The 13417-nt window shown below is 37.8% G+C and overlaps 1 protein-coding gene across 5 annotated transcripts in view; it reads right to left on the bottom strand.

The window, feature by feature from the left end:
• The window catches only part of PDSS2 (decaprenyl diphosphate synthase subunit 2), a 286547-nt gene that overhangs the window by 92367 nt on the left and 180763 nt on the right, over positions 1 to 13417 (bottom strand). For all 5 annotated transcript variants that reach the window (XR_002181420.2, XM_019967269.2, XM_070796007.1 and 2 more), the window contains one exon: positions 11060 to 11134. Coding sequence is in view for 4 of the 5 variants with exons in the window: in XM_019967269.2 (XP_019822828.2) it covers positions 11060 to 11134 (75 nt within the window). In the remaining variant the exon portion in view is untranslated. The remainder of the gene's footprint in view (positions 1 to 11059; positions 11135 to 13417) is intronic.

The following is a 13417-nucleotide window of genomic DNA, read 5'->3' as shown; positions in this document are numbered from 1 at the left end:
GGTGAAAGTAAAGTCCAATGCTATAAAGAACAATATAGCATAGGAACCTAGAAGATTAGGTCCATGAATCAAGGTAAACAGGAAGTGGTCAAACAGGAGATAGCAAGAGTGAACATCAACATTTTAGGAATCAGTGAACTAAAATGGACTCGAATGGGCAAATTTAATTCAGAAGAACATTATATCTACTACTGTGGGCAAGAATCCCTTAGAAGAAATAGAGTAGCCTCATAGTCAACAGAAGAGCCCCAACTGCAGTAAGTGGGTGCAATATTAAAAACAACAGAATGATCTCTGTTCATTTCCAAGGCAAACCATTCAATATCACAGTAATCCAAGTCTCTGCCCCAATCACTAATGCCAAAGAAGCTGAAGTTGAACAGTTCTGTGAGGACTTACATGACCTTCTAAAACGAACAGTCAAAAAGGTGCCCTTTTCATCATAGGGGACTGGAATGCAAAAGTAGGAAGTCAAGAGATAGCTGAAGTAACAGGCAAGCTTGGCCTTGGAGTACAAAATGAAGCAGGGCAAAGGCTAACAGAGTTTTGCCAAAAGAATGCACTGGTCATAGCAAACATGCTCTTAAAACAACACAAGAGAAGATACTACACATGGACATCACCAGATGGTCAATATCAAAATCAGACTGATTATATTCTTTGCAGCCAAGATGGAGAAGCTCTATACAACCAGCAAAAACAAGACTGGGAGCTGACTGTGGCTCTGATCATGAACTCCTTATTGCAAAATTCAGACATAAATTGAAGAAAGTAGAGAAAACCACTAGACCATTCAGGTATGACCTAAATCATATCCCTTATGATTATACAATGAAAGAGACAAATAGATTCAAGAAATTAGCTCTGATAGAGTGCCTGAAGAACTATGAACAGAGGTTCATGATATTATACAGGAGGCGGTGATCAAAACCATCCCCAAGAAAAAGAAATGCAAAAAGGCAAAATGGTTTTCTGAGGAGGCCTTACAAATAGCTGAGAAAAGAAGAGAAGGGAAAGCAAAGGAGAAGAGAAAATATATACCCATCTGAATGCAGAGTTCCCAAGAACAGCAAGGAGAGATAAGAAAGGCTTCCTCAATGATCAATGCAAAGAAATAGAGGCAAACAGTAAAATGGGAAAGACTAGAGATCTCTTCAAGAAAATCAGAGATACTAACGGAACATTTCATTTAAGGATGGGCACAATAAAGGACAGAAATGGTATGGACCTAAAAGAAGCAGAAGATATTAAGAAGAGGTGGCAAGAATACACAGAAGAACTATATAAAAAAGATCTTCATGACCCAGATAACCATGATGGTGTGATCATTGATCTAGAGTCAGACATCCTGGAATGCAAAGTCAAGTGGGCCTGAGGAAGCATCACTACAAACAAAGCTAGTGGAGTGACGGAATTCCAGTTGAGCTATTTCACAACCTAAAAGATGATGCTGTTAAAGTGCTGCACTCAATATGTCAGCACATTTGGAAAACTCAGCAGTGACCATGGGACTGAAAAAGGTCAGTTTTCATTCCAAACCCAAAGAAAGACAATGCCAAAAAATGTTCAAACTACCACACAATTGCACTCATTTCACATGTTAGCAAAGCAATGCTCAAAATTCTCCAATCTAAGCTTCAACAGTACATGAACTGAGAACTTCCATATATTCAAGTTGGATTTAGAAAAGGCAGAGGAACCAGAGACAAATTGCCAACATCTATTGGATCATAGAAAAAGCAAGAGAATACAGAAGGGTATCTACTTCTGTTTCATTGACTGTGCTAAACCCTTTGACTGTATGGATCACTACAAACCATGGAAAAATTCTTCAAGAGATGGGAATACCAGACCACCTTACCTGCCTCCTGAGAAACCTGTATACAGGTCAATAGCAACATACAACTGGGGACAGAACATCAGAGTGTTTCTAAATTGGGAAACAAGCACGTTAAGGCTGTATATTGTTTATTTAACTTCTGTTCAGAGTACATCATGGGAGATGCTGGGCTGGATGAAGCACAAGCTGGAATCAAGATTGCTGGGAGAAATATCAATAACCTCAGATATGCAGATGATATAACCCTTATGGCAGAAAGCAAAGAGGAACTAAAGATCCTCTTAATGAAGGTAGAAGAGGAGAGTGAAAAAGTTGGCTTAGAACTCAACATTCAAAAACTAAGATCATGGCATCCAGTCCCATCACTTCATGGCAAACAGATGGGGTAACAGTGGAAACAGTGACAGACTTTATTTTCCTGGGCTCCAAGATCACTGCAGATAGTGACTGCAGCCATTAAATTAAAAGATCCTTGCTCCTTGGAAGAAAAGCTATGATCAAACTAGACAACATATTAAAAAGCAGAGACATTACTTTGCCAACAAAGGTCTGTAGAGTCAAAACTATGGTTTTTCCAATAGTCATGTATGGATGTGAGAGCTGGACCATAAAGAAGGCTGACCACCAAAGAATTGATGCTTTCAAACTGTGGTGTTGGAGAAGACTCTTGAGAGTGCTTTGGACTATAAGGAGATCCAACCAGTCCATCCTAAAGGAAAGCAGTCTTGAATATTCATTGGAAGGACTGATGGTGAAGCTGAAACTCCAATACTTTGGCCACCTGATGCGAAGAGCTGACTCATTGGAAAAGACCCTGATGCTGGGAAAGACTGAAGGCAGAAGGAAAAGGGCATGACAATGGACAAGATGGTTGGATCACATCACTGACTCAATGGACATGAGTTTGGGCAAGTTCCAAGAGATGATAAAGGACAGGGAAGCCTGGCGTGCTGCAGTCCATGGGGTCACAAAGAGTCGAACATGACTGAGCAACTGAATAACAAGCCGAGTATTGCCAATGGGTGCAAAGAAACTACAAAGTGTGGGGGAAAAAAATAGCTCCTGCTCCCATCAGCTGGAGTGGGAAAACAATTCACAGGGTATCAGTAGGCTACTCTGAAGGGTTTGCCTTAGCAGCGGGAAAAATGTTAGACTAAATGTTACTCTGATCCTCTAAAAGCTTAAAGGTAGGACCTGAAAGTATCAACCTGTTTCCAGTAACTTAACTGCATTCCAGAAGAAAGTTCAGGAATATTCATGGAGACACAAAAATGTCTAGCATCAAACAATAAAATTCACAGTGTCTGGCAGCCAATCAAAAATAACCAAGCATGCAAGAAAAAACAAATGGGGAGGAAAATAGCAACACATAATGAGGAATAAAATAAGTGAATTGAAATCAACTTAGAAATGACACAGATGATAGAATTAGTAGATAGGGATAGTAAAATATTTTCCATGTGGTCTGGGAGCTACAACAAATACTGAGTATGTTAAGTAGAAGCATGGAAGAACTGGTGAACTTGAATGCATACCAACAGAAACTATCTAAAATGAAATACAAAAAGAAAATTACAGGGGAACAAAAAAAAAAATACAGCGTAGTGGACTCTGTGATAACTTCAAGCAGTCTATTACTCATGTAGCTGGAGTCCCTATGATAGAGGAGAAAGAAGGAAAGATCAAAAAATATTTTAAGATAAAATGACCAAAAATTTTCAAAATTTGATTAAAAAAAAATAAAGTCACCAGAACCAAGAAGCTCAAAGGACCACAGACACAAGAAACATGAAAATAAAAAGAAAAATGACACAAGGCATCATAATCCAATTGCTCAAAACCAGCGGTAAAAAGAAAATCAGAAAAACAGCCAGAGAAATTTACACACGTTATGTACAGAAGAACAAACAGCAGTTTTGGAAACAATTAAGTGAAAAGATAATGAAGCAATACCTTTAAAACACTGAAAGAAAAAAAAATTATCAATCTTGAATTCTATATCCAGTGAACATATCTTTCAAAAGCAGTGTTGAAGTAAGACTTTTTCAGACACACAAAAGAAAGAATTAATCACCAGCAGGCCTGCACTATAAGTAGTGTTAAAATACATCTTTTAGGAAGAAAAAAAAAATACCACATGGAAATTGGGATCAACACAAAGAAATGAAAAGCACTGTAGATATTAACTATGTGGGTAAATATGAAAGATACTTAAATGCTTGTCTAAAGTATCATGATCTTAATATTTTTTCTGATTTTTCCCAGATAAAATTTTTGTTCACATTTTCCTCCTGTTATGGTTTTCAATGGCGGAAACTTAGCTTGTTTATCTCTTTATTATATATTAGATGGTGGCATAGGCTTTTGCAAATAAGAGATAATGTACAACTTCCTAGTGGACTGAAATAGCTTATTTTCATGTTTTACTTGAAAGTTGCACAAGAATCAAAATAAGATAAACATAAAGATAAAACAAGTAAGTGGATAGAAGCTTCCCTAGTGGCTCAATGGTAAAGAATCTGCCTGCAACTCAGGAGACGCAAGTTTGATCCCTGGGTTGGGAAGATGCCCTGGAGAAGGAACTGGTGACCCACTCCAGTATTCTCATCTGGGAAATCCCATGGACAGAGGAGCCTGGCAAGCTACAGTCCGTGGGGTCCCAAAAGAGTTGGACATGATTTAGTGACTAAACCTCTGAAAATAGGGAAGAAGTCTGCTGTTCCCCATTTCAACAGCAATAGAAATTGAAGACACATGCCTTGCAGAGGACCTTGATTAGATTCCTAAGGAGGGAGCAGGAGTGGATGGGAAATAAACAATAAAAAATCAGAAAAAGTCAGTGTTGGGGTTCCTAAGATCACTCCCAAGTTTGATGATTTGTTAGGAGGATACACAGGACTCAGCATATAGTTGAACTCACAGGTATGGTTTATTACACCAAAAGGATACAAAGTAAAACCAGCAAAGGAAAAAGGTGCATGAGATGAAGACTGGAGGAAACCAGGTATAAGGTGTTAAGAATTCTTCCTCTTCTGGTAGAGTCACAAAAGATGTGATTAATTACTCCAAGAATTAACACATATGAAACACACGTGAAATGCTGTCTAGCAGGTATATTCACTGGTGACTCAGTCCTCAGGGTTTTGGTTGGAGCTGGCAATGTAGGTATCCTCTGCCTAGCATGTACCAAAACTCTAGACTCTCAGAAGGAAAGTAGGTGATCAACATAAACCATACTGTTGGCAGAGACTGTTTAGGTACAGTGAACTGCCCTTATCAGTTAGAGAATGGGGGAAACATTTCTAAAATCCAAGTTTCCAGATGCTAGCCAAAGGCTAACCCTACAAGCAGGTTTTTTTTTTAAGGACAGTAGTCCTTTTCTGCATAGGGATATATTAAAAATATTCTTACTTTTTGATTCAAGAATGTGACTTTCATTCAGAACTTTTTTAGCAAACAGTATGAAATACAGCAAAGTTATATACGCTAAAATGTTCATCATAATATCGTTTACATTAGTAAAAAAAAAAAAAGGAAAGGAAACAAAGTAAGTGTCCAAAAACTGTGGAATGGTTCAGTAAATTATAGTACAGTATATGAATGAAAGTAATGAAGAAATATTAAATACCCATTAGATATTTTGAAGACTTTTAGTAACAAAAATGACTATCCTGGGGAGTAAATCAGAATGAAAAAATTATATATACAATAATAACTCAAAAATGGGAGAAATTAAAAAAAAATGGGAGGAATACAGAATGAAAGCTAGAAGGAAATACACTAGAATGTAATCATGATTCATTTCTGGGGGATGGCTTATATAAAATAATTTTTATTTTCTTCGACCTTTTCCTGTGCTGTCAATTTTTAGTTAACGAACACGTATTTACTTTTCTAATTAGAAACTAAGTTATAATAATAACATAATTGTGTTAAAAAGATTTTAGATATAATGGCCTATGGATTCAAAGCAACTTTAGCTAATCTATAAAATATTTAGTATGCACAGTGAATAATATGAATAGAATGTTAACGAGGGAACTTTTAGCATGGCAAATGACCATTTAAAGTGTATTTTTAAATCTGATGTGCTTCTTTGTTTAATTAGTTAACAAGAAAAGAAAAAACAGGTAAATGGAAGGAAGATATAAACACTAAAAAAAGCACAATGACTAATTTTTATTGCAAGGAAGAAATGGCTCACAAACTAGCAAAAATACAAAAATAAAAATGTTATTTGCAAAGGATAGCACAAGGATGAATTTTCTAAATAACACTGAATCCCAATTTACATACAATCTGTTAAGCATTACTAACATAAGTCACATAAATTTTCATAGTTTTAAGGAGGATTAGGTAATTACTCTACAAACTTCCAGAGAAGGTGATTTTTAACATATTTAGTTACAACTCCCCTCCATTTGTTTTAATGCATCTACTCTAGTCAGAGATACTACTCCATAGAAAGCTATTTTTATACTACCCGGCTTCTTCATCACTGCACTAAGAAAGGAGCACTAAGGAGGGAGAAAACAGACCACTATTGTATCCTCTTATCCCTGGAGAGATGAAATGGTTTGCAGCTCATTTTAAATCACAAAGCAATTCTTTTGTGTACGAATTGGCCCCAGGAGAGGAGGTTGTGCAACTCACTTTCCACATGACCTCCACTTGTGGCTGCTTCCCAATCGTGTCAGAACATGAAAACCTTGAAGGCACTCCATGTGGGGCAGTGCTCTCTCTGCCTCTGAAGTGACTCCTGGGCCAAGTTAGAAAAACCAAATTCTGAAGAGCCACTACAATGGAAAGCACACTCAGAAGGAGGGTAAAAAACCCAGAATTTTTCTGGTTAGGAAGGGAAATGTGGTTAACCTAAATTGGTCCTAAAGAGCAAATGGAGGCATCAAGAAGGACTTCTGCTTCAGTTCAACTATGCATTTTTGTTTCCGTTATAAAAAAAGAACAGCTCTTTAAATGGTTTGGCTATATTCAGAAATGTAACTGCTTAAAAAAATTCTGAAGTGTCTGGGAAGGTAGCAGGGAAAGAGGACAGATGACAAAGCATTGCTAGAGTCTTCTGAGTAAAATTTACTAGATAATCAAAGTCAGCAACTGGTGCCTACTAACAGGTGGTTCATCGAAGACTTTGTTGCTACCTCTCTTCTCTTTCCCAGGAAGAAAGATTATACGGGACTTGGAGTCAAAAAAACCTGGGTTCGGATCATGTCACTGTCAAACATGTGTTAACCATTTCCAGACACTATGTTTTCCTGGCGTTTGTCATCTCTGAATTTTAGGCTTTTTCCTCTATAAAATGGGTATACCAAGAAATGATACCGTTTTCATAGGTGATTATGTAGAAAGAAAGTATAAGCAAACTGTAAAGTGCTAAGCATTTATTATTGTTGTTGCTAGTAGTTCTGCCTGAAATACAGAAAGTATTTAACAGATGTTCACAAAGTTATTAATAAACTGTAGCAACTATAATGGACAAATGGTAAGAGTAAATAAGTCAAAAACCTTAAGATCAACAATAACATTTTCACTTAAAACTTAACAGATATTTAACAACAAAACATTAATATCTTATATGGAACTATTAGGTTGGTGCAAGTGTAATTGTAGTTTCGGGCCATGAATTTTGAGTCATTATAACTAGGTTCAAACACAGCTTTATTAATCAAAATAGGAACCATTACAATCAACACAATTTTGCCAACAAGAAATAAGTTTGTTCCTGTAGCATAAAAATCTGTGCTTTGGGATTCGATGAACTCTTGGAAAGCAATTTCTGCTTTCTGGTTGTGGAAGCGTTTTCCCTGCAAAAAGTTGTCGAGACACACAAAGAAGTGGTAGTTGGTTGGCAAGAGGGCAGGTGAATGTGGCGGATGAGGCAAAACTTTGTGGTCCAATTTGTTCAACTTTTGAAGTGTTGAATGTGTGATATGCGGTCAGGCGCTGTCGTGGAGAAGAACTAGGCTGATTCTGTTGACCAATGCCAGTTGCACGCATTGCAGTTTTTTGTGCATCTCATCGATTTGCTGAGCACACTTCTCAGATGTAATGGTGTCTCCAAGATTCAGATAGCTATAGTGGATCAGACAGGCAGCAGACCATCAAATAGTGACGATGAACTTTTTTTGATGCAAGTTTGACTTTGGGAGGTGCTTTGGAGCTTCTTCTCGGTCCAACCACTGAGCTGGTCGTCACTGGTTGTCATATAAAATCCACTTTTCTTTGCACATCACAATCCGATCAAGAAATGGTTCGTTGTTGTTGTGTAAAATAAGAAAATATGACACTTCAAAAGAACAACTTTTTTGATTTGCAGTCAGTTCATGAGCTACCCACTTACGGAGCTTTTTCACTTTTCCAATTTGCTTCAAATGCCGAATGATCATAGAATGGCGTACGTAGAGTTCTTTGGCTACTTCTCGTGTAGTTGTAAGAGAATCAGCTTCAACGATCGCTCTCAGTTGGTTGTTGTCAACTTCCAAAGGCTGGCTACTGCGCTCCTCATCTTCAAAGCTCTTGTCTCCTTTGCAAAACTTCTTGAACCTCCAGTGCACTGTATGTTCATTAGCAGTTCCTGGACCAAATGTGCTGAAGTGAAGTGAAGTCACTCAGTCATGTCCAACTCTTTGCAACCCCATGGACTGCAGCCTCCCAGGCTCCTCTGTCCATGGGATTTTCCAGGCAACAGTACTGGAGTGGGTTGCCATTTCCTTCTCCAGGGGATCTTCCCGACTCAGGGATTGAACCCAGGTCTCCTGCATTGCAGGCAGGTGCTTTACCCTCTAAGCCACCAAGGAAGCTGCAAATGATCTCTGCTGCTTTACAACCAAGCCATTTGGAATTCAAATAAGAAAACTGCTAGAATTTGCTTTTTGTCTAACATCATTTCCACAGTCTAAAATAAATATAAAATAAGTAGCAAGTAATAAGTCATTAGCAAAAAATATAAAGCAAGAAATGCGCATTAAAATGATGTATAACATGAGTGAGTGAGTGAAAGCTGCTCAGTCGTGTCCGACTCTTTGTGACCCCATGGACTATACAGCCCATGGAATTCTCTAGGCCAGAACACTGGAGTGGGTAGCCGTTCCCTACTCCAGGGGTTTTTCCAAACCCAGGAATCGAACCCAGGTCTCCTGCATTACAGGCAGATTCTTTACCAGCTGAGCCACTAGGGAAGCCCGATATATAACATAATCACATTTATTTAAGAACGTATTCAATAACAAACAGCAAATTTTGATAATGCAAAACCATAAATAGTTTTGCACCAACCTAATAACACCTCCATCCATGGAATTATCTAGGCAGGCAGACGCTTTACCATCTGAGCCACCAGGGAATCCCAATAAACACCTAAGAAATATCCCAGGGGAAAAACAATGCTGCCAGAAGCATGCATGCACACTCAGTCATGTCTGACTCTTTGTGACCCCACGGACTGCAGCCCGCCAGGCTCCTCTGTCTGTGGAATTTTCCAGGCAAGAATAATGGAGTGGGTTGCCATTTCCTTCTCCAAAACTGCCAGAAGAGGTCACTGCAATCATCATATATGGTGGGATCTCAGGTATGGCAGAGGCATGCTTGCAGATCAGGTTTCATTAAGGTACAGGATGAGAGGTTAAGAGCTGAGTTCTTAAGTTCAAATCTCAACTGGCAAGTTGTATGACTATGGGTACATTAATCTTTTCTAAGCCTCAGTTTTCACAGATGTAAAATGGGCAGAGCAGTAGTCTCTGCTAGCAGGATTACTGTGAAGACTTCAAGGAAGACACTCATGAATTACTTACCATAGTGTTACGTGCTTGTTGTTGTTTAGTTGCTAAGTTGTGTTGGACACTGTTCGACCCTGTGGATTGAAGCCTGCCAGGGTCCTCTGTCCATGGGATTTCCCAAGCAAGATTGCTAGAGTGGGTTGCTATTTCCTTCTCCAGGGGATCTTCCCAACCCAGGGCTCAATCCCAGGTCTCCTGCATTGGCAGGTGGATGCTTTACCACTGAGCCACCAGGGATGCCCATTATGTGCTTACCTACCATCATCTTCCTCATACTTTATGTGAGGTGTCTTTTTATGAGTGGAACTAGACCAGGTCCTCCATTTACAAACTGCTATTTACCCTCAGCCGTGGCAGAGAACCATGGTATGTTTTTGAAAAACACAGCCAATGGGGTCTACTGTGGTCATATATCCTGCCAGTCACCACACAGCACTATGCTACATAGCTGAAGTTAAGATATGCCTGCCAGGAACTGTGTTCCCTGAACCAAATGTTAGCAGATGTTCAAGGTACCGTTCTTCATATTTCACTAACCACTCTCTGAGCCATCCAGAATCCCTGGGTTATACTTTTAAATTTAAAATTTCATATCCAGGTTGCTCATGCCCTATGTTTCACTTCCAGTAAAATTTATCTTTCTTTTTTTTCAAACGGAAATGTCAAAAAGCTTAAGATGTGCATACATGCATATTTTTCCTAATTTTAGTGAGTGGAATCTTGCTAATGCAGAAAGCTAAAGAAGTTAGAATAATGAAACACTAATAAAGGAGTCCCTTATAATAGCATATAACATGTTAAATGATGGTGGTGGTCAATGAAGCAATTGCTTCATATTCAATATCCTGCTGAAATGAAATAACTGCATTTTAAGGAAATAAAACATAACCCTTTTTGAGATGTCCTGCTAAATGAGTCAAAAAACCTTAATTCTAGATCTATAAAATTAATCAAAATAATCCAACTGTGCAATCACTCTACATCTTATCATAGAGAATCTAATAGTGCAGTAAATTCTAGATCTTGGATATAAAAGACATTCCTCCCTTATGCCCCCAACAGGTCACCTTCTTGGGATCACATCCACACTTTTGGGACACGGAAAGCCTCTTCTTCCGAGGAAAGCCTGGGTCCAGCACCTCACCATGAGCTGCTTCTCCAGCCTGTCTGCCTTATTGACAGTGCTACCTGCCAGCCAGAAGCATCCTGGTGTCTACTGGGCTGCTGCAGACGGAGCAGACTGTGAATCCAGCCAGAGGATAAGAGGTTGTTTTAATTGGCTAAATCTGCTATGTACTAAGCGTATGGCCATGAATTTGTAGCCAAAACACTAATCTAAACACAAAACAAGAATGACATTTTCGCTCAATTCTAGTTCTGCCATGAGGGTTTTTAATCTAACATTTTATAATGAGTACCAAATCCTTACCTTTGCTAAAGTAGAATTTTCATAGTATACTCCTTGTACCAAATCCATAAGAGCACTTGCTAAAAGTTCCACAACCTAAAAAACAAGAAAACAAGAAAAAAATCAGAAGAATTTAAAAAATGTATCCCCATTTTTACCTCAGACTGCCTCAGGAGGCTCAGTTGCAAGGGAGTATTGTGTTTGATAGAAAAAAAAGGGGGGATTATGCACAAAAATCCTGGCAAATGGCATTGTCCACCTGGATATTAGAGCTGTGATCCAATTTTTCCAGTCACAATTCAAACAAACAAAAAAAATCTTACAAGCATAGCATTTAACTAATATGTGAAAAACCAGTAACAGTCATATTGAACATAAGTTTAAATTTCAGATAATGAATAAAATCTGAACCCAATTTATTTTCTGAATGTTTGTTTCTGTCAGGTGGATACTTTTTCAATATCGCCATTCTGGGAGCCATCACAATGCCAATTTTCATACTTAACACAGAAAGAAAAGCAAAAGCAAAAGAACAGTTAACCTTTCTAATGTGTTCATTCTGGTGCACTAAAAATGTGCTGTGGATATATTTGGTATAGGGCCTTTGGGTCAAATGTACTACAACACTGAAAATTTTAATAGAACTGTAATAGTAAAATTGTATTCATCTAACCTGTATTATTTTCAAGGCTTAGACTATTTAAAAAATCAAACAAAATCAACAGCTTTGAACTTGTTCCAGAATGAAAAACAAGCAGAAAACAGCAATGGTCTCCTTGGAACTACTGTACAATTTAGAGCTGTTTGCATAAACCATAATTCAAGAGGATAAAATAGTGGTATTTATTATAATGTTCAATGCAGTCATTTCAAACAACAATTCTCAAGGAAACCCTATCTGTTTCTTACCAAGTCTTATTATCTTGTATATTTAGCTCTCTATGTTATGCAGTCTTATATCAAATTCCCACTCTTGGCTTCCTAAAATTTAGCTTAGTTCTGATTGAATGAAAGGATTTTGTTTCAGCTTTTATCATTCTTGTAATTGAAGACATTATTAAGCCAAAGGATACAGACTCAAACAACAAGTTACTTCAACCTCAGGTACCTTGGATTTAATAAACATTTTCTTAGAGGTAAATGACATTAATTTGTAGAAAGGTATGCTTTAAAATTTTAACACATAAGCATGTATCTCCAAATTTATATTTACATTCATCCTGCATAACACACACAAGGCTGCTGATATGGAAATTTTGCTGATTAAAGGGATATTTTTTTTCTAGCTCTGCAGATGGGTTAATTTGTAAGACCTATACAAAGTCTTTTTTTTTTTCAATCGCATTGCCCTTTAGGTAACCAAATACTTAAGAAATATTGTAGCAATATAAGCTGCAGAGGAACTACAAGGACAATGATCCTACAGTGTTACCAGATGTGTTGAGTTATTTAAGTGGGGAAAAGAGAAAAATGAATGGATTTTTTTTCCCCCTGAAGGTATCAGATAAGCTCTGCTCTCAAATCCAGGAGGATAGAGTATCGCCAATAGGTCTATGAAAGACTGTAACTAAATGCACAGCATCAGATTGGATTACAGTTTACACAAGCAACATCCCAAGGTCCCTCTGATGGCTGGACACATAATACAGATCAATCAGTCACTAAGAATGTTATGGTTTTGAAACAGTTTGAGGTCTGAGATCAGCACTGGTAAAGTGAAGAGGGATTTACAAAAAGAAACTCCGACACTAATTTTAACAGTGGACTTGGGTTTTGGATAACCAGAATTGTGTTCCCTTACTTTCTGAAATTCCAGACCAGGAAGAAGCAACAAAAACATTTTATTTTCTGATTCTTTTTCTGTTAATGCAATTAGCAAATATACCTGTATTTACAAATTTATAATTTATAAGTGACCTGTACTTCCAAATGACCATCCTTGCTTAAGCAGAATATAATACCTCCATTGCCAACAACAGCCATCAAAGAAAAAACTTTGGACTCGCTTTGGTTAACAAGTCCAGGAAGGTAGGAGAGTATAAAAAGCAGAATAGCCTAAGGGAGCTGCTTGTGTCCCAGACAAAAGTGACTTATCCAGCACACACTTAAGTATCTTTCCACTGTTTTAAATGTTTACTTTTAAAATTATACCCCAAAAAGATGTGTACCATTCTCCTTTAGAACCACAAATATTTCTAGGAAGATGATAGGGCTATCAGCCCGTATATATGTTAATAAGAACATTTAATGATCCGATCTTTTTTGTTCATTACATGGCTTACTACTATAGGCATTCACCTGTTTAGATATTTACTGTACTTAAATATAAGAAGGCACCGGGGGCTTCTCTGGTGGCTCAGTGGTAAAGAATCCACCTGC

This window comes from Bos indicus, chromosome 9 (genome assembly GCF_029378745.1).
Source record: "Bos indicus isolate NIAB-ARS_2022 breed Sahiwal x Tharparkar chromosome 9, NIAB-ARS_B.indTharparkar_mat_pri_1.0, whole genome shotgun sequence".
Taxonomy (NCBI): Eukaryota; Metazoa; Chordata; class Mammalia; order Artiodactyla; family Bovidae; genus Bos; species Bos indicus.
This window is presented reverse-complemented; position numbering and strand designations above follow the sequence as displayed.